The sequence below is a fragment of the Crocuta crocuta genome, unplaced genomic scaffold (assembly GCF_008692635.1).
Source record: "Crocuta crocuta isolate KB4526 unplaced genomic scaffold, BGI_CrCroc_1.0 scaffold235, whole genome shotgun sequence".
In the NCBI taxonomy this organism is placed as follows: Eukaryota; Metazoa; Chordata; class Mammalia; order Carnivora; family Hyaenidae; genus Crocuta; species Crocuta crocuta.
In genome coordinates, this window is record NW_027531285.1 from 5,993,040 (window position 1) to 6,019,464 (window position 26,425).

General features: G+C 34.3%; 1 protein-coding gene across 2 annotated transcripts; it reads left to right on the forward strand.

The window, feature by feature from the left end:
- Window positions 1-1,183: 1,183 nt before the first annotated feature.
- RIPK2 (receptor interacting serine/threonine kinase 2) lies at window positions 1,184-25,113 on the forward strand. Of its 2 annotated transcripts, XM_077771348.1 has the most exons (10): window positions 1,184-1,317; window positions 3,356-3,511; window positions 10,685-10,842; window positions 11,780-11,829; window positions 12,971-13,132; window positions 17,789-17,874; window positions 21,032-21,121; window positions 21,782-21,872; window positions 23,527-23,700; window positions 24,298-25,113. In XM_077771348.1, the coding sequence occupies exons 1-10, from the start codon at window positions 1,282-1,284 to the stop codon at window positions 24,633-24,635; spliced, it is 1,341 nt and encodes a 446-aa protein (XP_077627474.1). In that variant the 5' UTR covers window positions 1,184-1,281; the 3' UTR covers window positions 24,636-25,113. The 2 variants fall into 2 exon arrangements, with proteins under 2 accessions (XP_077627474.1, XP_077627475.1); XM_077771349.1 differs by lacking the exon at window positions 21,032-21,121.
- Window positions 25,114-26,425: the final 1,312 nt, after the last annotated feature.

A 26,425-nucleotide genomic window follows, 5' to 3' on the forward strand; every position in this document is an offset into this window, starting at 1 on the left:
AAGTGCACAACATGATTATTCGATAAACATATACATTGTGGGATGATTACCAAGATCAAGATAATTGACATATCCAAAGAAGACCTACAGATGGCTAATAGGTATATATGAAAAGGTGTTCACCATCACTAATCATCAGGGAAATGCAAACCAAAACCACAATGAGTATTTATTTTTCTTAAAAGATTTCTGGACAGCTTGAGGAAACACCATGTTTATCTTTATATTCTCTATAATGCTAAACATAGTTCTTTATTCATAATAAATGTTCAAAACTTATTTATTTGTTTTGTGAATGAGTAAGCAAATGAACCTGAGATCTAGAGTTACCCCAGGGATCTGTTACAAGTATTTACTTGTTGTAAGAGTTCTTTTCCTGAATTCCATTGTATAATTTCTAAGTTTTTGACCTTTATGCAGCTATTTTCATCTAGTCATTTAAATCTACAATCTGGTCACTTAAATGTATTGGGGTTTTTTTGGGGGGTTTTTTTGGGGTTTTTTTATTTTTTTTAAAATGTTTTATTTATTTCTGGGAGAGAGAGAGAGACAGCGTGAGCAGGGGAGGGTCAGAGAGAGAGGGAGTCACAGACTCTGAAACAGGCTTCAGGCTCTGAGCTGGCAGTCAGCACAGAGCCCGACGCGGGGCTCGAACCCACGAACCGCGAGATCATGACCCAAGCAAAACTCGGACGCTTAACCGACTAAGCCACCCAGGCGCCCCTTAAATGTATTGTTTAAATATCTGGAAAAAATTTACATGGTATGCAACCATAAAATTTAACATAGTATCCTAATCAAGTGTAATATTCTAATACAACATAAACTTTAATTCAAATAGCAATCATGCTAATATAGATAGACATAAACTTACTAAAATATTGTGTCCTTTCCTTTCCTAGGAAAATATAATAATAACCTGTGCATAGCACTTTTTTTTCTCTCAGTGGCTTAGAGAACTTATTATGATCTCTAAATAGACCTGTGGAATATATAGGGCAGGTGTTATCTCTACTTTAAATATAAAGAAACAAAGGGACAGAGAAGTTGCATAATTTACATGAGGCCAATTAATGGAAAAAAATCTAGGTTTAATTAATATTATAGGTATGAGTATTGTGTATTTTTCATTACTTTGAAATAATTATGCATTCTTTCTTTAGTGAAAGAAATGATGTTTTAAGAGAAGCTGAAATTTTACACAAAGCTAGATTTAGCTACATTCTTCCAATTTTGGGAATTTGCAATGAGCCTGAATTTTTGGGAATAGTTACGGAATACATGCCAAATGGATCATTAAATGAACTCCTACATAGGGTAAGTATGCATTTTCACTAGCTATAATTCTGTTATTGAAGCTATCTTGTGTTTTGGATTTACATATGATCAGATTATTTGGAGATATATAGATTAATCAAAATAAGAGTAATGCAAAACAATTATAGTAGTAAAGTTACACAATTTATGGCTTCTTTTGTGTTGTTAAAAATATCATAGAGTCAGGCCATGCATTCTACAGGACTGGGGTTATTTTGCTTAGGATACTTTTTCTGAGGTTTAAACTGAATTCCAGTATCCACAGGTAATATATGCAGAAATGGGAGTAGGAGAGAGAGGAGATAAATCCTGCACACTATATAATCTGCTAGGTAAACCAGATTGTATTTTATGTTAAAAACAATTTTAAGATTCAGATTATTAATAATACCAGCCCATAAAGTTCTGAACAGGCCAAATAAATCTGTCTCTGATTACCAAATACATTAGTTTCCCAATACTAGACAATGGCATGAACCATTTACCTTTTTATCAAGGTACCAGTTACTCAGGTATTGATTGCAAATCCCATCAGTGAGCCAACTAGAGGGGCAGATCCTACCATAAGCAAATGTGTGGATCCTTATCTCACACTATATGTATTCATCTGTTGTTGTTTGCTTGATCTTTTATTGTTAATATTATCTGCATGAAGCCTGCTTAACATTGCACCTCTCTCTCCCTCTGACCCTCTACCCTGCTCTCACCTTCTCTCTCTAAAAAACAAAACAAAACAAAAAAATGAGTATAAGTATAAATTCTAATATTTTCTTCCCACACTCCAGTACACATTAGGTACTCTGGTACCCAAATTTGAAGCCCATTAGAAATTATAGAGCCTCGTTCAGGGGACTGCCAACTCCTAGAAGGAATCAAAACGTATAGAATGAGTGCTCTTCTACCTTCGTCTCCATGATCAAAAATTTCCATATAATACTGTACTGCACAGAGGCCTCATTACTTCTTTGAACTACATAATTTTCAGAAAAAGAAAGTTACCTTTTTATAGATTAAAAGATTCAGTTACTCACTGAGATGGGGGTCTGTGTATACCAGAGAAAGTAATGTTTTATGTCTCTTTTGGTTTCTTGTGTTGTAGTATTAGGGTGGGATTTATCTTGAAAGTACTCTTCCCCCAACCTCAAAAAGGATTGTTGGAAAAAATCAAAATACAATGTAAACACCAAGTATTTTGAGCCTGTCAATAAGTGGATTAACCTGCAATGTTTAATCAGTGAGCTATAAGCTTACCCATTCGTAGAAAAGCGTATTAAGAACTGATTTGAACTTATATGAAAACCATACTTTTTCATGTCATTTAAAATGTACTCAGTAGCATGGTGCTTAATGATTCATTGTCAGATCTTCCCAAATTATCTAATTTTTCTGAGTATATTCATTCTCCTGGGAAGCTACACTAACTTATGTTCAAAAAGTTCAGATTAATATCACTTGTAAGTACTAGGAAATATAAAGTATTCTATTTTAAATATATCTGTATTATATATGCTTAGAAATGAAGATGATCTTTGTCTCTTTCACAAAAGCAAAATGTACAAAGGCTAATTTTTCAAGTTAGAATACAAAAATTATGATAAGCATGAGATATTAATGTGTAGTAAATATAATATGGTCAGAATTTTAATTGATGGAGTGATACTTAAAGTATGGTTTCATATCAGTAGGAAAGTTAATATATAAATTTTGAATTAATGGTTTGTTAGGTACTAGAAACAAATTTTGTTTTTGTGTGTTTGTGTGGGTACAAAGAAGAGCCTATACAAAGTAGTTATATTACCAACATAAGCCAAAAAGGAAATATCAGTACTATAAAGTCATTATTTTCTCTAAAAACTGAGAAAAATAAGATAATGTTAAATAATGTCAAATTGATACTATTATACTACAAAATAAAAATGAGCATATGTTTTGACCTTGCTTTATACTGTATTTCCACATGGAATATTTATTTTTCTAAGTGGAAATGTAATGAATATGGTCACTTATTTTGGTTTTGTTTATTTTCATATGTATGAAGAAAATGGAATATCCTGATGTTGCTTGGCCACTGAGATTTCGCATTCTGCATGAAATTGCACTGGGTGTAAACTACCTGCACAATATGACTCCTCCTCTACTTCATCATGACTTGAAGACTCAAAATATCTTATTGGATAATGAATTTCATGTTAAGGTAATTCGGGAAAAAGTTTATCTGCATCCTTGAATTTAATAGTTTTAAAGACTTTTTAGGGTTGTTTTCCTCCTACCTAGCCGATTTAACATCTCTCACTTTTCCATAGCCTACAATTCTTTTCTTCAGGGCCGCTTCCTCCTGTTGCAGTGGCTTAGCTATTCCTAGATGCCAGAGATAGATAGAATTATGGCCCAAAACACAGTCATTATGTCCTTAATTCAGATTGTCACATAAACCTTTGTTTTCTTTTGATTTTGAAGTTCTTACAGATTCATGTATGTAGTTCTGTGTCGCTTTATCACATGTGTGACCACCCTAACAATCAAGATACAGTACTGTTCTATCCCCACAAAGCTATCACTCCTGCTACCCCTTTATAGTCACACTCACTCCGCTCCACTACCCCTAACCACTGACAACCACTAATCTGTTTTCCATCTCTAGGATTTTGTCATTTCAAGAATGCTGTATAAATGGAATCCTGCAGTATGTGGTACTTTGAGATTGGCTTTGTTTGTTTAGCATAACACCTTTGAGATCCATCCAAGTTGTTGCTTATATCAATAATTTGTTCTTTTTTATTGGGGAATGGTATTTCATGGTATGGGTATACCAAAGTTGTTCAACCATTTACCTGTTGAATTGTTACCTATTGAATGACATTTGTATTGTTTCCAGTTGTTGACAATTACAAGAAAACTCCTATGAACAATTCCTGTGCAACTTTTTGAATGAACATAAATCTTCATTCTTCTAGATAAATGCCCAAGAGTGTACCTGCTTGTGGGGGAAGAGGGAGGTGTTTATTTTTTAGGAAACTACCAAACTGTTTTCCAGAAGGGCCATACATTCTACCCAGCAACGTATGATTGAACTAGCGTTTCCACATTCTCACCAGCATTTGGTATTGTCACAGTTTTTTTTAATTTTAGCATTGTAATAGGTATAGAGTGATAACTTATCATAGTTTTTGTTTGCATTTTCCTGATGGTTAGTAATATTGAACACTTTCTCATTTACTTATTTGCTATCTATATATCCTTTTCAGTGAAATGTCTCTTCATGTCTTAAGCCCATTTTCTATTTGAATTTTTTGGCTTTTTACTCTTGGGTTTTGAGAGTTCTTTAGATTTTTTTAGAGAGGAGTCCTTTGTCAGATATGTAGTTTGCAAATATTTTCTCCCAGTTGGTTGTTCTTCTCATCCTTTTAACAGAGTCTTTCTCAAAGGAAAAGTTTTAATTTTGATGAAGTCCAGTTTATCAGTTTTTCCCCTTTATGACAATGCTTTTCTGTCATATCTAAGCAGCCTTCATCAAACCATAGATATTGAAGATTTCTTCTATGTTATCTTCTAAAATTTTTAGACTTTTATGCTTTATATTTAAATGTAGGACCTACTTTTAATTAATTTTTGTATAAAGCATAGGATTTAGGTGCAAGGCACCAGATGTAGTGATTTCATAGTTTACATCTAATGGATGACAGCAAATTATAAAGTAGTTACTAAGTAACTCATACTAAATTTAACTCTCTTTTTATTTTATTTTGCTACACCTCTTATAATAATATATAATTGATTATTGTAAATATCAAAACTGTTAAAGAAAAATGTAACAGGGAAGTTGGAACAATGGGAAAATTAATACAAAAAGTGTGGGAAAAGTTAAATGAAAAACTAAACTTCTGTTAAAGGCACTTCCTCTCCCTAGAATAAAATGGGAGGGGAAAGGAAACAGAAGCAAGCTGCTGCCTCAGTATTAGTTAAAAAAAGAAACTAATCTGTTACATCAGGTATAAAACTATGCAGGTGATGGTGGTGCCTTAATGGTCATCTAGTCCCCTGAACCCTCATTACGATAGTTCCCTGTCTCCCAAGACAAATATCCTGTGACAGGGAGTCTTAATATCCATACTTAAATGACTGTGACATTTTCTTATATGATCATTCGAAACACCTTCCCTTTGTTTCCATCCATTGGTCCTAGTTTTACTGTTTGTAATCACCTGAGTAAGTCCAATTCTACTTTCACATGACAGCCTTTTCAGTTTTTGAGGAAGGCTATAATCCCCATTCCCCTCACATACACTTCTGTTTTGTTCTTCTCCCTTCCTTAGTTCTTTCAACCAATTTCCTTATTACATGGGTTTAAGCACAGGTGTAACCAGATAATTCTGTGCTTAACTCTCAAATTTTTATCCTCACAAATAAAATTCTCCTGATGTGACCCCGTGAATGTACACTTAGATGGAAGTGTCATTTCCCAGGTCCCTAAATACTTAATACTTACTGATTCATCAGGTGTTTGGGTGTGGTCATATCACAACATTTAAATTGGGCTTAGCATCAACAACAAGCCCTGAGAGATTCTTTTTTTCAGGTGTTGTTCCTTAAGCCACATCTCTTTATCCCATACTTCGCAGAATACTTCTTGAACATCATCAAATTTTATATTGTTAGATTTGAGTGGTTACTTCAGCCTCTTAAGATCTATTTCAGTGTTATTTTTGTAGTCCAAGAATTTTAACTGTGTTTCCCAGCTTTGTGTCATCCTCAGATTTAATTAGCCAGTTTTTGTATCTTTAAGTCATGATTAAATATTAACCAGTACAGAACTCAGATCAGAGCTGTACAATATGCTGCTAGGAATCACCCTCTAGGTCACTATAATCTTTAATTAGCACTTTTGGAGAATCATCATTACTTTTATTTGGAATACTTCTAAGAAAGCTGTTATATAGCCCATGTTTCTTCATTTTGTCCTTAAGAATATTATCAGAGTCCTTAAATTGACTACTTTCCCAGGTATCCTCCTGGTTTATTCCCTCATCTTCTTCAGAGTGGCTTTCCCTGATAATGCATCCAGTTCCTCTCTTTGTACCTTGATTTATGCTTCTTCATCTTATTTTCATCATCTGTCATAATATTTTTATTAACATGTTTATTAACTATCTCCCCTAATTAGAACAGAAACTCCATGAGTACTGAATTTAGTCTCTTTTATTAACTGCCACCTGCTCAGTATATCACATTGAAGACTTTACCACGTATTTGTTGAATAAACAAATGAATGAATTCCAGATCTTCTCTATATACCAGACAGGCCTGATAACTTAATAGTCAAGTATGTTACTTTGAAATCACAAAATGTTTTATAATAAGCAACGGTTTTAACATCTATTCTTTGACAGTCACACTACTGTCAAAAAACGAAATGAGGGTCACCTGGGCGGCTCAGCCAGTTAAGCATCCAACTTCAGCTCAGGTCATGATCTTACGTTTCATGAGTTCAAGCCGCGCATCGGGCTTAGTGCTGACAGCTCAGAGCCTGGAGCCTCCTTCGGATTCTGTGTCTCTCTCTCCCCTTTGCCCCTCCTACTCGTGCTCTGTCTTTCTCTCTCTCTCTCTCTCTCTCAAAAATAAACATTTTTAAAAATTAATAAAAAAAATAAAAGAAATGGGTCATTCTCTTATTCAGTAAATATTTATGGAGCAATGGTAGTAAGGCAGGCATTGTGCCAAGCACTGGAATATATCACATGAGATTTGAAATTGACCACTAGTCAATATAATTTGTTTTTCATGACTTCTTGCTGAGTCTTCCACTAATTGCTCATAATATATCCCTGTTATTAAATTTTCTAAATATTTTGAGCAAGGAGTAAGCATAGCCTCTACCAGTATGTAGATTTGCAAAATCAATACATTTTTTCCTTTTCAAAAGTCAGAATGACATTTACTTTTCTCATATCCTATACTATCTCTTTGTTCTGTCCTAAAAAGAACACTAATAGCATCATGGAGGTATTTGCAAGTATAGTAAAACCTTGGATTGCAGGTAACTTGTTCTGCGAGTGTACCACAAGATGAGCATACATTTCTAATAAATTTTAACTTGGTAAACAAACAATGTCTTGCAATACAAGTAATACATGACACTGAATGTCACATGATCACAACTGAGGCAATGGTTCTTGAAATTCGCTTTGGTATACAAGTGCTTTGGATTATAAGCATGTTTCCAGAACAAATTATGCTTACAAACCAAAGTTTTACTATTCTCAGTAACCTGAAAGATACATAAAATAACCTGAGATTTGCACTTCTTGAACTTTTAAACATCCGTGGACTTGTGTTTCTTCATCTCAGTCTGGAAACTAAAGAGACAACAGAAGCAAAGTAATAGGTGATGATTTCTACTTTCTTCTTTTCACTGATCAATACAGTATCCTTCCTTGGTCTTTATTTGATATGAATAGAATTTAAAGTAGTTTGACTTTGTTTAGTTTTGTAATTTTTATTCATTTTAGTACGTAGAGAGCTGTGACCTTTCTAATATAATTCTTATAAATTATTAGCATTCTTTAACATATATCCTGTGTGTCTCTATTTTTTACTTTATAAATGTCAAAGTTCAGGGGCACCTGGGTGGGTCATTTGGTTGAGCATCCCACCCTTGATTTTGGCTCAGGTCATGATCCCAGGGTTGTGGGATCAAGTCCCACATGGAGCTTCATGCTGAACATGGAGCCTGCTTGATATTCTGTCTCTCTCCCTCTCTGTGCCCCCTCCCCTGCTCACTCGCTCTCTCCCTCTCTCTCTCTCTAAAATAAAAAAAAGTCAAAGTTCATCACTGACTCATGAAAAAGTAAGTTATTTAACCTACCTATCATCTTGGAAAAGCCTTTAAATGAAGTACAAAATATCTTTAAAAATACTTAATAAAATTAAATGGGAATTTACACCTTGCTAGCATTTTCTGAAGTAAGTTTTTTCGCTGACTAGAAACATGATATCTGAAAGTAATTTTGATCAACTGAGACTTTTCTGCTTTAAAAAGAATACATTAAGTTTGGTTATCTGTCTGTCAGGTGTTCGTTAGTGCACCTTAGATACAAATGAACCAGTGAAATGGCTAGGCCTCTTTGAAATGAAAATATTTAGATGTACCATACTTGCTTTCTCTGCTATTCTGTCAGTCCTATATAGAAAATGGAATACTTCAGGAGTAATCTTCAAAATGTTTTGCTGCTGCTGACTTTATAGTTTTATAGATATGGGTAGTATATGTAAATGAAAGTAGCTATTCTAGTAGGGTGGTAGGATTGTGGATGATTTTTATGAGTAGTGTGTTTTAATTTCCTCTACATTTTAAAATCATCTTCTTAATTAAAAAGAAAGCCTTTAGCTTTGAAATGCATGTTAACATCTTGCATAGAATGGGGAAGTTCTTATTTTCTGTCTTCATGGCTGAATGATTGATTTATTAAGACCTTCAAGAAATCATGGACCTTTTATTCTTTCCCTCACATTATTCACTTTTTTCCTGTTGAAGATCCAGATTTATTGCATCATGCCTTTTGTAATGGTATTGTTTGTAATAGAGAAAGAGGAGAGGTACGGCTCCACATGAAAACCAAACTAAGCTCAGAGAAGGAGTTCTGGTTTAGGTTTTTAGGTCAGTTTAAAAACAGAAAGATGAAGATCTTAGGTGAGAAAGCACATAAGGAGGCAAACTCAGGAATACATTTTCTCTAATAGTATGTTCAAAGCAACATTTAGCCCAAGAGTTTGCAAATTATGGCTCAGGTATAATGTGAGACCACATCTCAGATTTTTTTTTTTTTTAGCATTTTTCACTTGTGACACTAAAATAAATTCTACTTATAGTAATGCTTATTACTCTAGCAAATGTTCAACTGGAGTGCTGTCTTTGCTTTTAGAAAGTAGGTGGGAAGAGCAGATTATATTGAAGAGAGATTATATTGAATAAGAGTGTTTTGTACACAAAACACTAATAATATTAACACATATGGATTCCTTATTATGTGCCAGATATTGTTCTGAGGGCTTTGCTTAGAATAAGGCATTTAATTTTCTCAAAACAATCCTGTGATATAGATAGTGTTGTTATCCGCACTGCACATGTTTGCAGATGGGTAATCTGAAAGTTCACACATAGTTAATTAACTGGTAGAATTCGAATATAAATCTGATCTAGGCTCCAGAACCCATGTTCTTAGCCACGTGGTATATTGACTTTCACAACCAATCCAACTTAGCTCGTCACATATTGGCACCATATTTTCTCTTGGTCTTTTCCATTTTTTTTTCTTAGACTTACCCTTTTATTTTAATAATGTATGGAAAAATTCATATAGTCTGCCCCCTCCATTTTTAGAGTGGGGCCATATATTTTTTTAATATCTAATTTATCTAAACACTAAACAAATTGTTTCTTCTATTAAAACAAGTAAAACTTTAAGAGTTAATTGAAACACAAATGATGTGCTGGATAGAGCTCATTTCCCTCTGTAGATCCTAAATTATGTAGTGTGAAGGTTTAAGTAATTCAAACGAAACATTTATTTTTAAAAATCCTACTCCCTTTTGTCCATTAAATACTGTTTCTGTTCTTATATTTTGTCTTCCGGTTTTAAAAAATAAGTTATTTTTTGAAATAGAGAGTTATAAGGTTAACATCTGCACAAAATTTACAAGTGAAGCAAAACTGTAAAGGAATATCAAAAGCACAGAATGTCACTGATAATTCTTCAGGCAGTCCTTGTCATGGACATAAATATGGTTTCTATGCTAAGTAGACTGTTGCCAACAGTTGTGATTCTTTTAGCAGTAGGCATAATTCATAATAATGACCTATACTATATCGAAATTTTACTTCACAATTTAAGCTTACTGTTTTTAGGGCATTATAAATAAGAACATATGAACCTGAGTTCCAAACAATACCCAGTGGCAATCATATTAGATATTAATAGTTTAGGAGTTTTGTGGGGTGTAGGTGAATTTTGAAAGCACATGCTATAAAACTACTTGTCTCAAAAAGTAATGTTTGGTGTATATGCTCATTCAGAATTTAAGGCACAAAATACTCCTGCTTAATTTTTCAAAACTCATTCCCCACTTTAAAATCTGTGATACTATGCTGAACTTCAAATCAGTGTCTGTTGCTTCTAGAGTTATTGGGTTCAGCACTCTAGAATTTAATTAGTAAAGGAACGGACAGAATATATAGAAAAAAATATTAATTTAGAACATTTCCACAGGTCTCATATCTAAATACAATGAGTATAAAGAAAGAGAGTCAATTCTTGTTTTTTTTTTAAAGAAAAAAAATTTTAATTCAATTATTTACTCTTTTCCCTTACAGATTGCAGATTTTGGTTTATCAAAATGGCGTATGATGTCCCTCTCACAATCACGAAGTAGTAAATCTTCACCAGAAGGAGGGACAATTATCTATATGCCACCTGAGAACTATGAACCTGGACAAAAATCAAGGGCCAGTGTCAAGCATGATATATATAGGTATAATTTCCTACTTTTGCTCAGAGTTAACCTTGTTTAAAAATAAGATTAATCAGAATTTTGAAGCTACATTTAAAATGTGATTTTTATTCTTCTCTCATAAGTGTGGTAAAAATAGAGACCACAGTGATTAATATTTTTCAAATAAAAGATTCCTTGCTTTAGGCTACTTTTACATCCTTGAAAAAAATCTAAAGCATATTTTATTGTCCTATCAACTTATAATATAGTACTCAAAGGGTTTTTTTTTAATCATATATGACATTGATGGAAGAGGGAGGGAAACAGTGTGGTCAACACTTAACACTACCAAAAAAGATAGTATTTAGACCAAAAAATGTCAATAGAATAGGACTACATGAGACCATCTTTTTTACTGCTGTTTATTTTGTGTGAATAATAGATTCATGTAATTAGAGGTCATTAAAGAATCATCCACAACAAATTATCCTTGCCTATAACTTCAAATTTTTATTAGAGTTATTTGCTAATTTTTTAAATTGGATTAATTTCCTTTCAAAACAAAACTATATATAAACATCATCTTGGTTGTGTATGGTGATTCTTTATAAAGCATTTCACTGCCTTGTCACTTCAAAAATGATATCTCCACAGTCGGCTTTTAAAATCAGTGCTATTTTAGTTCATTATGCATAGTTAGTTTATAATGTACTGTATGGGGGCACCTTGGTGGCTCAGTCGGTGAAGTGTCCAACTTCGGCTCAGGTCATGATCTCACAGTTCGTGAGTTCGAGCCCCGCGTCGGGCTCTGTGCTGACAGCTCAGAGCCTGGAGCCTGCTTTGGATTCTGTGTCTCCTTCTCTCTCTGATCCTCCCTTGCTCACATTCTCTCTCTCTCTCTCTCTCTCTCTCTCAAAAATAAATAAAACATTAAAAAAATTTTGTAATGTACTGTATGTATATTTTTTTTAAACAGCTATGCGATTATTACATGGGAAGTCTTATCCAGAAAACAACCTTTTGAAGGTAAGTAGTTTTTTTAAGTCTTTGAAATAATTTTTTTAATGTTTGTTTATTTTTGAGAGACAGTGTGAGTGGGGAAGGGGCAGAGAGAGGAAGACACAGAACTCGAAGCAGGCTCCAGGGTCTGAGCTCTTAGCACAGAGCCCAACACGGGGCTTGAATTTACAAACTGCAAGATCATCATCTGAGCTGAAGTCAGAGGCTTAATAGACTGAGACACCCAGGTGCCCCTCACTTCCTTATTCTGGATGACATCATGTCACTAGGCCACATTCAGAACTATCTAAATAAAGCCCATCTTATTTTGAATCTGCCTACCATTCATTTTGTGGAAAACATACTATCAAAACATAATAATTTATCAATTCTGAATCCACTATATCTTGGAAACTGTACCAGATTAAGGGTCAGGAAAATGTAGATTATAATTCTTGTTCTGACAGTAATGAGTTCTGTCATCACGTCACTAAATCTCATGAGTCCTCTTTTTTTTCCATTTGCAAAATGAAAACTTTGAATATTTAGTTTTAAGATTCATCCAGCTCTAAAACTCTTTGTTTGAAAATTTAATTTGTGCTTCTTCTGTAATAACCAACAATCATTGAAGAATAATCTTGAAGTTTTCTGATAGCATTGTCCATTTCTTTATTTTGAGGTTTGTATGTGTCAGCTTGCTGTGTAACAACCTCAGAATCTCAGTAGCTTACAAAATAAACCTGTATTTCTCATTCACGTTAGATGTGAGTGGCCATCCATGGCTATGCTAGGTTTCACTGAGTTCTACTTGAGCTGCACTGTATTCACATCCCATTGGCCAAATCAGATGCATGACCAAGCTTAAAATTAATAAGGTGAGGTGAGGCTATAGACTCCACAACAGGAGGCAGACAAATCTATCAATGGCTGGAATATATATTTGTGTGTGTGTGTGTGTGTATAGATAGATAGATAGATAGATAGATAGATAGATAGATAAATATATTTGTTTATATTATTATATTATATATATTATTATATATAAATATATTTTTCTTTAACAGAAAGGGAGGTAATGCATTATTCCCAAGAGTTTAAATTTCTCTCATATTTAAGTAATCTATTAGAAAATATATTTCTAATAAATGAAATATATTTGTTTTGACAGAAGTCACCAATCCTTTGCAGATCATGTATAGTGTGTCACAAGGACGTCGACCTGACACTAACGAAGAAAATTTACCATTTGATATACCTCATCGAGCACTTATGATCTCTCTGATAGAAAGTGGATGGGCACAAAATCCAGATGAAAGGCCATCTTTCCTAAGTGAGTGTACAGTTTTAATTTGGACATTTGGAATTACAAAAACAGTGCCTATACTCTTGTTTCTCTTCAGATCGCATAAACATTTCACCTTTTACCAACATAGTGACTATACTATGACTAAAATATTCCTTGAAAAATTACACAAGTTAGATGACAAGCTTAAAGATTTTCTTTTAATTCAGTTGCTGTTTTTATTTTATGAGATGAGATTAGAGAGATAAGGAGAAGCCATTGGCTATCATCAAAAGGTTAGACATCTACTTCAAGTACAGTAGAACAGCATTAGTGTGTGTGTTGTATGGAAATGACATGATCTCATTTAAGTTTTGGAAAGATCACTCTTGTTGCTATGTGGAAAATTAAAGAAGGGCAGGAGTGGAAGCAAAGAGACCAACTAGCCCAACTAGTTCACTAATAAAGGTGGTATTCCTAGATATAACAATTAGATAGAATTGAGATTTATTTTAGAGGTAGAATGGATCATCATGTAAATGTAAACATAGGAGAAAATTGTTACAACCTTATGTTAAGCAAAGAACTCTTTATATGATATCAAAAACAAGATTCATGAAAAAAATGATAATTGGACTTGGAGAAACTTGAAAACTTTTTGTACTTCAAAAGATGTGATTGGGGCGCTTGGGTGGCTTAGTCGGTTAAGCGTCCGACTTTCGCTTAGGTCATGATCTCGCAGTTCANTTAAAAAAAAAAAAGATGTGATTAAGTGAAAAATAAGCCACAGACTGGGAATCATCTTTTAACTATAAAAGCAATGAAATATATTTTTTATTCACAGTTTGTGTTCAGTGCTCATCAGTACTATATTTAAAAAATCAGAAGTTTCTTGTAATAGATTCACATTTTATTTATTTCCCAGAGCTATGTGGGGGGGGTATGTATCTCCCTTGTCCCCAGAGCTACTTCCAAATATTCATTTCTTTTCCATTGTCTAAAAATTCTAGCTCCTCTGAAGATCATACCATTAGGCAATACTTACTTTCCTACAGACTTCCTAGTTTTTCCCTATTGTTCTTTGGAGACTTTGACTTTTGGCTTAATGATTTCTCTATGCTGCATTTGTCAGTTACTTAAAGGAGCCCTCTGCACATCACAGAGCTGTCCCTCTGTATTACATCTCCCCTCTCTGGTACTGTGCTCTGAACTCTATCTGTCTCAGTCTACCCTGACACTCAGCCCCATCTCCTCAATTAAATTTCCACTCAGTTGAGAAGTGAGATCCTACCTTACTTCCTCTTTTATGCTGCAGCTAGAAATTCTCTCTAGACAGTAATCCCAGGCAGTCCTCAGGCTCACCTTTATTTGTTTCCCACCTCTCTGGGATCAATGTCCTTTGTTGCCCGTGATCTAATGTTTTAAAAACCACTGTTTCATGTATTTTGTCTGGTTTATTTATTTATTTGGTCATTTTAGGTAGGATGGTAAATCCCACCGGGGCTATCACTCCATCTTGGCCAGAAGTGGGAGTAAATTGGTTTCTCTAAATTAATGGCCAAAACTAGACACTAAACACTACTCAACAATTATGTTTCTCAAATACATCTCTACAATTCCATTCTCAAATAGATCAGCTGTTCTTAAGGGGTGGTACAAGGACCCCTGCGGTAGTTGGTTCCTGAGACTTTCACAAGGATTCACAACATCAAAACTGTTTTCAAAATAATAAGTACTAAGATACTGTTTTCCCTTTTTATTCTCATTTCTCGTGAGTGTATAGTGGATTTTTCCAGAGGCTAAATGAGGTATGATAGATTCACTGCTCCAGCAAATAATGGAATGTTTTCTCATATAATCTGATGTTTTAAAATTTTCTCAGTTATGAGGCGCCTGGGTGGCTCAGTCTGTTAAGCATCGGACTTCAGGTCAGGTCATGATCTCACGGTTTGTGGGTTCGAGCCCTGCGTCGGGCTCTGCTGACAGCTAGCTCAGAGCCTGGAGCCTGCTTCAGATTCTGTACCTCCCTCTCTCTGACCCTCCCCTGCTCACACTGTCTCTCTCTCTCTCTCTCAGAAATAAACATTAAAAATTTTTTTTAAATTTTCTCAGTTATAATTTCTAATCTAACAAGTATCAATAGATATGACCCACATATACAAAAACTATTTGGGACACTCAATAATTTTGAGGAGTCCTGAGACTAAAAGTTTGAGATATGCTGTCTTATATCAGTGATTATCTTGTATTACTGTAGAAGACACTTAAGTCCCATTTTTTTTTTATGTTTCCAAAGTGAAGATGAAATTCCAATTCAATCCCCAAAAAAAGAGAGTATAGGAAGAATATTTCTAGCTTCTGTGTGCCCCTCAGTAGTCTTCCTCAGACTTTAACTTATTTGTTAATTTTGGAGAAAAACTGAGCATGCTTACCTGGTCCCTTCTCAGTTTTTTTCCTTCTTTTAGAAGTCAGCCTGTCTAAAGGATGCATACATTTTCTGCTCCCCCATGTGGAAGTAGATGAGGCCTGTGGCTGAGTAAAGCTGTGAACTCTTTTCAAGCCCATTGGCTACAGATCTAAAGGTAACTTCTCTATTTATCTTTATTGGTCATAAAGGTGATACTTTGGTCATCATTTATCATTTTTCTTTGACTTTTCTTGATAGATTCTGAGCTTAGGAAAGGAAGACAAGGTTAATACCTTAGCCTCTCTTTTTAAACTTTTTTTTAATTTTAGAGAGAATGTGCAAGTGGAGAGGGGCAGAAGGAGAGAGAGAGAGAGAGAGAGAGAGAGAGAGAGAGAGAGGTCTTAAGCAGGCTCCACAGTCAGCATGGAGCCCTATGCCCAATGTTCCATCCCACGACCCTGGGATCATGAGCTGAACCCAAATCAAGAGTGGGACACTGAACCGACTGAGCCCCCTAGGCACCCCCACAGCATCCCTTCTTAAACCTCCTTCATCCCATGCTCTGTTTTTCCTTTGAGCAGATCACCTGTTCTCAAACTGCACTGAGAAATAGAAACCGTAAGAGAGTACTGCCTCATACAAGTGTCCTAGTTCTACTACCAGATCCACAAACTTAGTTGTACTTGTGTCCATCTTTCTTGCCTTATCTCTTTTCTGGTGGAAAAAAGTGCCCATAAACTTACACCAAATATAAACATACCGCTTATGCCCTGGATGCAAGTCTGAAGCCCCCTCCAGCTTCTAGTCCTTACATTCTGTTTCTGTTCTTGCATTGCCAATCTCAGCCTGTTTGCTGGGTCGTTCAGCTGTCATACAGATATATTCCATTATTATCTCCTTCCTTTATATAGGAAAAGAATCTTAATTCCATATCATCCTTCAGAATCACCTCACTTTTCTGTCCCCATTCAAATCTAGATACCTTGTAGGAATTATCCATGCTTGTTTTCTCTGCTTTCTAATTCAGTTTTTAACAAACTTACATCAGTCTTTCATATCTCCACTGAATCTCCATTGTTGGAGTTACCAAGGATGGTAATGTTAGAAAATCCTGCTTCTCTTACTTGGCTTCTCACCAGAATAGACATTCCCTCCTTGAAACGTTCTTTCTGGTGGCCTCAAGACAAAAGAAGCTACACTCTCAGTGTCCTCTCTTTCTCAATCTCTGTTTCTTCCTCTACTCAATTTCTAACTGTTGGAATGCTTCAGAGCTCTAACATGGGTGGGTCCTTTACTACCTATTTACTATCTATACTCTCCCCTAGGTGGATCCAGTCCAGACCATGTCTTTATATACCATCCATTAGTGATGCTCAATTTTATATCTGGATCCCTGGCCTCTCCCTTCAGCAACAAGTTTATTTGTTGTTGTTGTAATTATGATTATTTCTGTTTCTTGGCTATTCTGAATAATGCTGCTATGGCTGTTCATATGCAAGTCTTTGTGTGAACATATGTTTTCATTTCTCTTAGATTGGTACCTATGAGTTGAACTGCTGGGTTCTTATCTTTCATTTTTAAAAAACTCCCAAATGTTTTTCCAAAATGGTTGCATCATGTTATATTCCCATTTTTAAATTGGGTTATTTGTCTTATTCTTGTCAGAGCTCTTTATATATTCTAGATAATAAGTCTTTTAGCAGATCCATGATATGCAAAAAATGTTCCCCAGTCTAGGGCTCGTCTTTTCATTTTTCTTAATAGCTTTTTGAAGTGCAAAAATTTTCTGATTTTCTGAAGTGCATTTATCAGAATTCTTTATGGACCCTATTTTTAATGTCCTATCTAAAAATTCTTTACCTAACCAAAGGTCACGATGATTTTTCTCCCTTGTTTACATTTAAGTGCATGATACAATTTAAGTTAATTCTATGTATGGCATGAAGTAAGAGTCTAAACTAGTTTATCTTTTTTCATGTATATATCCAACTGTCCTAGCTGGATATCAGTATTTTCAACACTCGTTGAAAAGATGATCCTTTTCCCATTGAATTGCCTCAGCATCTTTGCCAAAAAGCAATTGACCATAACTATAAGGGTTTATTTTTAGACTCTCACGTGTATTCCATGATCTATATTTCTATCTATGTGCATATAATAAAGCTCTTAACAGAGTTCAATGTCATAAGTTTGGGGGAAAATTGACCTAGTGAGGGTCTTATCAGTTAACTATTAGCATTTATATTTTTCAATTTAATAATTAGAGCAATCTGAACTCAATATTTTTTCTTATGTAGAATGTTTAATAGAACTTGAACCAATTCTGAGGACGTTTGAAGAGATAACTTTTCTTGAAGCTGTTATTCAACTAAAGAAAACAAAGGTAAATTGCTAAATGAAACAATGGAAATTGAACGTTAAATAAACATATTATTCATGGATATTTTCAGCTTAGTTTAATTCAGTTTTTATCTATCTACTTTTCACAAATACAGGCTACAGTATTAAGGCGGTAGAGTTTATCAGAGACTAGGAATACTGTTTTCTCTGTCACTGAAGAGTTTTTCCATTTCATTCAAATGGCCACATCCGGATTTCAAAGACATTTCCAGAACTCCTGTATATCAAATATAAATTTTAAATGTATAATGAATACCAGTTATATACAATGAGTGCCCTAAATCACTAGAGTTTTTTTAACCTATATTTCTTTCCCTAATGTTTTAATATACACAGAGTAATAGAAGTCTGGGTTCTTTCATTTCACTTTATTTAATGTTCTTGGGCTTTTTTTAGACTACTGCCAACTTAAGCTATAGAATTGTAATAATAATTGAGACCAAAACATGTCTTTTTTTATTGCCATATTTTGTTTTGTTTTCCCACTCAAACACTCCATGTTACATAAACCAAAGTAACCATTGGTATAAATTACATAGAACAATTGTCTTATTTACTTATTCTGGCTTTTGTAGATCAGAACAATTGTAGGGACCTATTACTGAAAGGTTTTCTTATTATTATAAATTTGAGGGGCATCTGGGTGGCTCAGTCGGTTGAGTGTCCAACTCTTGATTTTATTTCAAGTCATGATCTCATGGTTCATGGGTTCGAGCCCCACATTTGGCTCTGTGTTGATGCCCTCTGTCTCCCCTTCTTTCCCTCAAAAATAAGTAAACATGTTTTAAAATTTATCAAAATGTATTTAAAAAGTACCAGATAGTATTTCAGGGACAAAGTAAGCATAGTTGAGCACTTGCTGAGTTTCATTAAATTGCATTTGAGGTATAATAATAAAAATAATCAGCTATTAACCAAAGTCTTAAGTTGTAAATGAGCATCGTCTACAATTTATGTATCACTACATGATATTGATTGCTTCTTGCCATTTGCTGTATCTTTTGACATAACCTTGGTCAGTTAAGTGCCTGACTCTTGGTTTAGGCTCCGGTCAGGATCTCACAGTTTCTGAGTTCAAGCCCCACGTCCAGCTTTATGCCGGCAGCATGGAGCCTGCTTGGGACTCTCTTTCCCTCTCTCTCTGCCCTTCCCCCTCACACTGTCTCTGTCTTTCTAAAAAAAATAATACTTAAATTTTAGAAGAAATTTTGTTTTTTTAAATAAAATAGTTGAAGTACACATTTTCAAATACCTGAATACCATTTAAGAATAGCATTGCTAAATTACTTAAAAAGCATTACTTTTTTTGCATGTTTTTAAATAGTTATACTGTTTTTACTCAGACTTGTAATATTTTTTTTAATTCAGTATCAGTTCTGTGAAACTGATAGGTGAAGAATATCCTCTCTATTATATGGATGAGATAACTGAGGTATAGGAAAGTTACATAATACCCTACATAGGTAGTTAATGACAGGGCCAACAGTAGAATACAAATTTAATAAGATTTTTCATCAAGAAACTTGTGAAAACAAAGACCACCAATTAAGGTGATTTGTATGAGGTTCCTACTTTTTTTCATCTCTTTGAAACAGGTCCCATAGTTTATATTTTCACAAGTAGCCTTTCCTATATCTTAAATAGTAAAAACTGAACCAAAAGGAGTTTTTCCTTAATATTCCATTTAATTTTGTTCTAGGGATTGATTTACTACTTCATAATTCATTTGAATAATCATAACTGATTAGTTATGAAAAATAATGTTACTAATTCAAGGATATTGCATTATCAAAAATGTTTCAGTAAATTTAAACGCACCAAAAAACCTTATATAACAGAGACAGATCCAAGAAATAACTCTAAATATTCTAGGTAAAAATGTATTTAACATCTTTTTATTGGACTACTTTGTGCAAAGTGCTGTGGTAGGTAGATTATATATACAGATGAATAGTGGTTTCTCCTCTAAAATTCCTTACCCGAGTAATGGAGAAGAAAGTAATAAGTATGAATAATGGAGGGCTGGGTGTAAAACCCACAATTTGTAAAATTATGTAGAGCAGTTGGCATTATGTTGGTTTAGAGAAAAAAAAGCATACTGATAGGTTTGTTTTTGTTTTGTTTTTAATATTTTTTTATTCATTTTTGAGAGAGAATGCAAGCCAGGGAGGGACAGAGAGAGAGGGAGACACAGAATCTGGAGCAGGCTCCAGGGTCTGAGCTGTCAGCACAGACCCTGATGAGGGACTCAAACCCAGAAGCAGTGAGATCATGACCTGAGGTGAAGTCAGATGCTTAACCAACTGAGCCACTCAGGCACCCTGATAGGTTTGTCTTCTAAATCACTCACAAGTGATGGTAGGTAATCCAAGATTGCTTTATAGAGATGGGAATAAATCACTAAATGACTTTAATAGAGAGGTATAGCATATAAATAAATCATCTGTGTAATAGCTAGTAGCATTTACTGAATGCTAACTAAAAAATCTTAGGACATTTTGTTTATAATCCTCCATACAGTATTCCTGCAAAGTAGGTACTCTTATCTCCAGTTACAGATAAGTAAACCGAGATTAAGTCTCATGCCTAAAATCCAATAGTTCGGTATCCTGGAATTCTAAACCAGACCTGATTGGCTACATGGCCCCCACCATTCCAGTAGGTCCCTCTGTATCCTTTACTTACTCCAGCACTCACTTTCTTATCTATAAAATGAAAATAATACTTGTACTTACAAGTGCAGTGCCTAGAATATAGTAAATGCTTAAGAATTATGGATAGACACATACACATACATAAATTGAAATTTATTAAGTACTTAGTTTGTATCAGACACTTTATATTCATTATCTCAATCTCTTAAAGGATCCTGCATGTAGGTATTAGTCAATGTTTAAAGATAAATTTGCTCAAGGTAACCCATTAATATGAGGTAAGATTCAAAGTTTGTTTCTCTATAAAGTTATTACTCCTGTACTACACTGTCTCTACATTTAGGTCATACATTATATCCTCAAATGATGTAATTTTACTTTCCATTGATTGTATATAAACCTATAAATTATGTTAAGTAGATTGTGTTTTACTCATAAAGTTTCCTAATCGCCTTCAACTAAAGTACATGGATGCATTCATTCCAGTTACAGAGTGCTTTGAGCACTATTCACTTATGTGACAAGAAGGAATTGGAGTCATCTCTGAGCGTACCTGTAACTCATGAGCCACAGGAGGTAAAAAAAAAAAAAAAAAAAAAAATTATGTTGATAAACTCAAAATGTGAGAAGAATACGAAAAATCATTAAGTCTTAATTCCTTCCTTGATATGTGGGAAGCTAAAGCCAGGGAGATTTGAGGATTCATCAGGTAGCCCATGGCAGTCTCCAGTTTGAAATCCAGTGCTTCTAATTCTCACACCACTGTTCATCTCATTGAATCATACATAGTCCTTGCTTCTCTGTTTGCCATTAACTTTTGTCCCTGTCATTATTTTATATAATGAGCAGTAGTCCTGTGTGTTGTGTAGACAAATCATTGATTATGGTTTTACCATTATATTTATGCCTTCTTATTCAAATGTAAACTATCCAAATGTCTACCCTTGTCCTTACCACCTTCAGTGATTACTGAAAGGAAAATGCCATTTGCATGACTATCTAAAAGGAAAGATTTCTTTAGTAGCATTCATTCATATGTCAAGTAAATAATTTTTCCTAAGAATATGTAAAACTTGTTATTTTATATATGTTTCTTTAATTTTGTAATTTTAAAATTATAGTCGTTTTTGTTCTTTTTTTATAAGCCAAAAGCAAGAACTACTTAGAAATTAAAATTGTATGACTTGTAAAATGATTTTCTATCTGTCTAAGTCATTTATCCTCTGTTTACTCTAGGAATCATGTGGCTCCTCTCAGCTCCATAAAAGTAGTGCTTCGGAAGCCTCAAAGTCCCTGTCAGCTCCTGAAGACAATGATTTTTTACCTAGTATGTAAACTTTTCAATCAGTATTACTTGCAAGTTTTCCTTTTTTTTTTTTTTAAGATCAAATCATTGGTAAGGAGTCATGGTTTATGTGGAACATGTCTTTCATTTGCAGTCATAACTCATTTTTTTTTCAAGTGTCAGAATCTAAAGATGTGAAAATAGTACTGAGATGTTCTACAAATACATTAAAATATTGAAGGCATTGTCTTAGACTCTAAAAAAAATTATCTTCTAAGGAAAGTGTAATATTTCTAAATAACCATAGTAAAGAAATAGAAAGTGATATGGATGTAGAGCTATGGTAATATACTGGAAAAGTAACAGTTTTTTACAGAGTATTTCACAACAACCTTGTGAGGGAGTTATTCCTCATTTTACAGATTTTTAAGATCAAGACTTCCTGGATCACATAGTTAGTAGCTGGCAAACCCAAGACTGGAAGCCAGGTCTTTTGATAAATATTTTCATGTCACTCCACTACACCATGAAGAAATTGTTTCTGACTGAAGGTTGGACCTATAGTTATAAAGATGGGCATTCCAGGCAAAAGGAACAACATAGAGGCACAGAAGCAAGAAAACACAAAGAAAGTGAGTAGTTGGGTTTAGCTGGTGAACAGGATGAATTAATGAAGATAAAAGATCAATAAGATGAAGTCATACCTTCACAATTTCTAACACCAGGCTAAGCTATTTGGGCTTTTTCTCTTGGGTAGGAAGCAACTTCTGCAAATTTTTGAGCAAGGGTGTGACTTGATAGAAAACTCTTTTGCTCTAGGAAGACCCATCCTGGCTAGAATAGGTGGACTGTTTTGGAAGGAAAAGGAGAGTAAGTGGGGAAACCAATTAGTTAGACTTTTGGTCTTTTACTGCAGTACATGATAGATTATGAGCCCTCAGACAGTAGAAGAAGGAAGAAACAGTGAAAGGAATGTTATGAAGGACACACTGAGGGATTTTATAGTTCTCCACTTGTGGGAAGAAAGACAAAAAAAGACTGAACAAGTTATCAAGCCTGGTGACTGGAACAGAAATGGTTGAAATGGATTTTAGAGTTAGATGTATAATTAAGTTTTTAGTGTTTTGTTTTTAATTTGAGGTGTTTAGCAGCTCATCTGAGGGTGATTTCCAGCGGGCTGTTGAAAATTTAAGACTAAGGCTCAGTGAAGACAGAAAATTTAATTACATAGATTTGGGAAGAGAGGTGACAGTTGACACCCTGAGATTGTACAGGATTACCAAAGAAGGGTGTAGAAAGACACACATCATAAACAGATTTAGAGGACACATTTAACATGCCGAAAGAGGAAGAAGACACAGAAGAAGAAATATGGGATTAAGAAGTAAAATTCCATGATTTATAATTTATAGAAAACAAACACAGAAGATGGTAAGAAGTAAAATTCCATGATTTATAATTTATATAAAACAAACACAGAAGTATGGTAAAAAAAAAAAAACACCCCACATTCATTATAAGCCCTTTTGTTCTAAAATGTATTTACTTGTGGATTAGATTTATGAACCAGCTTTAATTACAGTGAAAGTGCAAAGACATTGAATACTATACTCTGTATGATCCAGATGTTGATATTTTAGCTAATAGGAATACCTAAGGACTCTTCTACCCTTAATGAAGATACTGTGTTTTGTAGGAAAAACTCAAGACTGTTCTGTGCTGTATCACAATCCAGTAAATCACGGTTGTGATAGTCACATTTTTGCGACTCAGTCACCTCTTGTGGCTCAAAAGGTGACCTGTTGTGATCACAGGACTATCCCATGCTCTTTAGCAGGAATAACGCCACTCTCAGCTGAGGGAAATTCAGGTAAGTTTATAACACTTTGTAAATGATGCTGTTTACCTCACACCTATATATTTAGTAGATTTGCCATACAGTTAGTTTTATTTGTCTTCATTTCTTCAAGATGATAAATATATACCTTCTTAAGTAAGAATGCCCTCCAATCCTAGAAGCTATGAGTGCTGACATGTAATAATAGGCCCACATGGTATTCCATGAACATCTGTCTAGGGAAGGAGTGCCAAGAGGAGGTGTGACTTAGTATGTTACTAAAAGTAGAGTTATTTTTGTTTCTTTAAAAATATGCAGGTATCCTTTATATTAAATATATAGATAGACTTAGATATATAGGTATCTATAACGGAGTAAGGTTTGCTCCTATAGATTTGTAGCATATAAAAAGGCTTTTTCTGGGAAGGAAACTGAAGGGAAAAGAAGAGAGAACCCAAATATCTGAATATTTCCTGAAAATTAACAGCATCCCCCAAAATACTTATATTCCATATTAGCCTAATCATAGTAAAATTGGGTTTTATTCCTTATTCTTTTTTCATCCAGTTTTATTGATAGCTGTATGTATATCTGTCCTCAACTCATTTGTCATCCCTTGCTCTTCTGCAGAGCGATTACAACCTGGCGTAGCCCAACAGTGGATCCAGAGTAAAAGGGAAGACATTGTGAGCCAGATGACAGAAGCTTGCCTTAACCAGTCTCTGGATGCTCTCCTGTCCAGAGACTTGATCATGAAGGAGGACTATGAACTCATTAGTACCAAACCGACAAGAACCTCAAAAGTCAGACAGTTACTGGACACCTCTGACATTCAAGGAGAAGAATTTGCCAAAGTTATAGTACAAAAGTTGAAAGATAACAAGCAAATGGGTCTTCAGCCTTACCCGGAAATACTTGTGGTTTCTCTATCACAATATTTAAATTTATTTCAAAATAAAAGCTTATAAGTGACTCTTTTTTAAGAAAAAAAAAGTCATTCTATAAGAGTATTTTATATTTCTGTTGCCTTTATCATATTGTTTTTATAAAATCCACATTAGACGCTTTAATGGAGTTTCTTCTTCAGATAAATATGTCTTCTTCCATGACATTACAGTTTTTTTTTTTTAATTAATATAGTAGAAAGTTTGCATTTTGTTACATAGTTCAGTTTGTCTCTGGTTAATTGAAATTAGTTTTCAAAATATAATGTTATTCTCGTACATAATAACGTCTTAGGGTATCATACATTTCTCATGGAAGCTATTTTCATATTCACTTTCTTTGTGGATTATTTATTGTCTAAGATACAGTTTGGCTTTTTGAAATGTAACCTTTATATTTAAATAAGAGATAGTACAGCGTTTCTCATCTATAGTCCCAGCTTCAAATCCTCTCTAAAAAGTTCATTAAACTTTATAATCCAGATTACATTTTTAAATCTTATTCATTAGATTCTCTTTAAAAAATTATTTCAAAGGTAAAATACAAAATATATGAAGAAAAAAATTAATCTTTCAACATATGTTTCCACCCTCATTTGTGACCACAACCAGCAACCAGGGTAATCAAAGTTAACAACAGGATGTTTATCCTTCTGTACCCTTCTTCCTACTCGTATGTAAAGTATATGCTCATCTGGGAAAGGGTCTTTCATTAATATTGTCATTTTTTTAAAAATATTTTTATTTATTTCTAGGAAAGAGAGAGAGACAGCATGAGCAGGGGAGGGTCAGAGAGAGAGGGAGACACAGACTGAAACAGGCTCCAGGCTCTGAGCTGGCAGTCACCACAGAGCGCGACGCGGGGCGAGATCATGACCTAAGCGAAAGTCGGAAACCACCCAGGCGCCCCTTAATATTGTCATTTTAATACGTTATATGGCACTAATTTTTGCACTTAATAATACATCATGTGTAGCCTTCCAGATCATAGTAAATCTAACTCACTCATTTTAATTGCTGCATAATATCAAGGCTGCATTTTTATTTTATTAATTTGTTCACCAAATTTAGCCAAAACAGTAAAGATTGGTTAACAGCTTATGTCACTAACTGAAAACTTACAAGGAATAGTCTCTCTTCTGAAAATGTTTATTAGCGATGTCAGCAAAAAGTGTGATGCAGGATGAAATCAAAAGTACAGACTTTCATCAGATGCATAGTATTATAAAAAAGAATAAGAGTAAAAGTTATGAGAAGGCCATCGAAAGACTCTGTGCTGTCAGTGCAGAGCCCACTTCAGATCCTCTGTCCCCCTTTCTCTCTCTCCCCCTCTGTCTCTCTTTCTCTGTTAAAAAAAAGTAAATATTTTTTTAAATTACCATAAGGTATTGGGGCAATTAAATATTTTATTAAAATTATAAAGTAAGTATTTTAGTCTCATTTGGCTGTGACACTAACTGGTGGTGCCTCATTCCTATGTCTCTAAGAAATATGGAAATTCGTAGGGAAAGATGGAAACCCAATTAAGAAGTATATGAGTTATCTATTCTATCTCATGTTAGGATAAGGATTTAGTTTGGGAAATAAGTTGAGAAAATGGGATTGTTTTAGGTAGCACATAGATACAGCACTAAATAACATTTGAGTCATATGGTAAGGAAGTTCTTTTCTGTTCTTGAGCCTTCTAATCAAGTAAAGGAGAATGACACAGTTGTACTGTCATGTTCTAATCCCCCTTATTAAAAAAAAGAATAGGATTTAGGCTCAGAACTTCAGAAACAATATTTAGCAAGAATTTTACAGTTTTGTTAGTG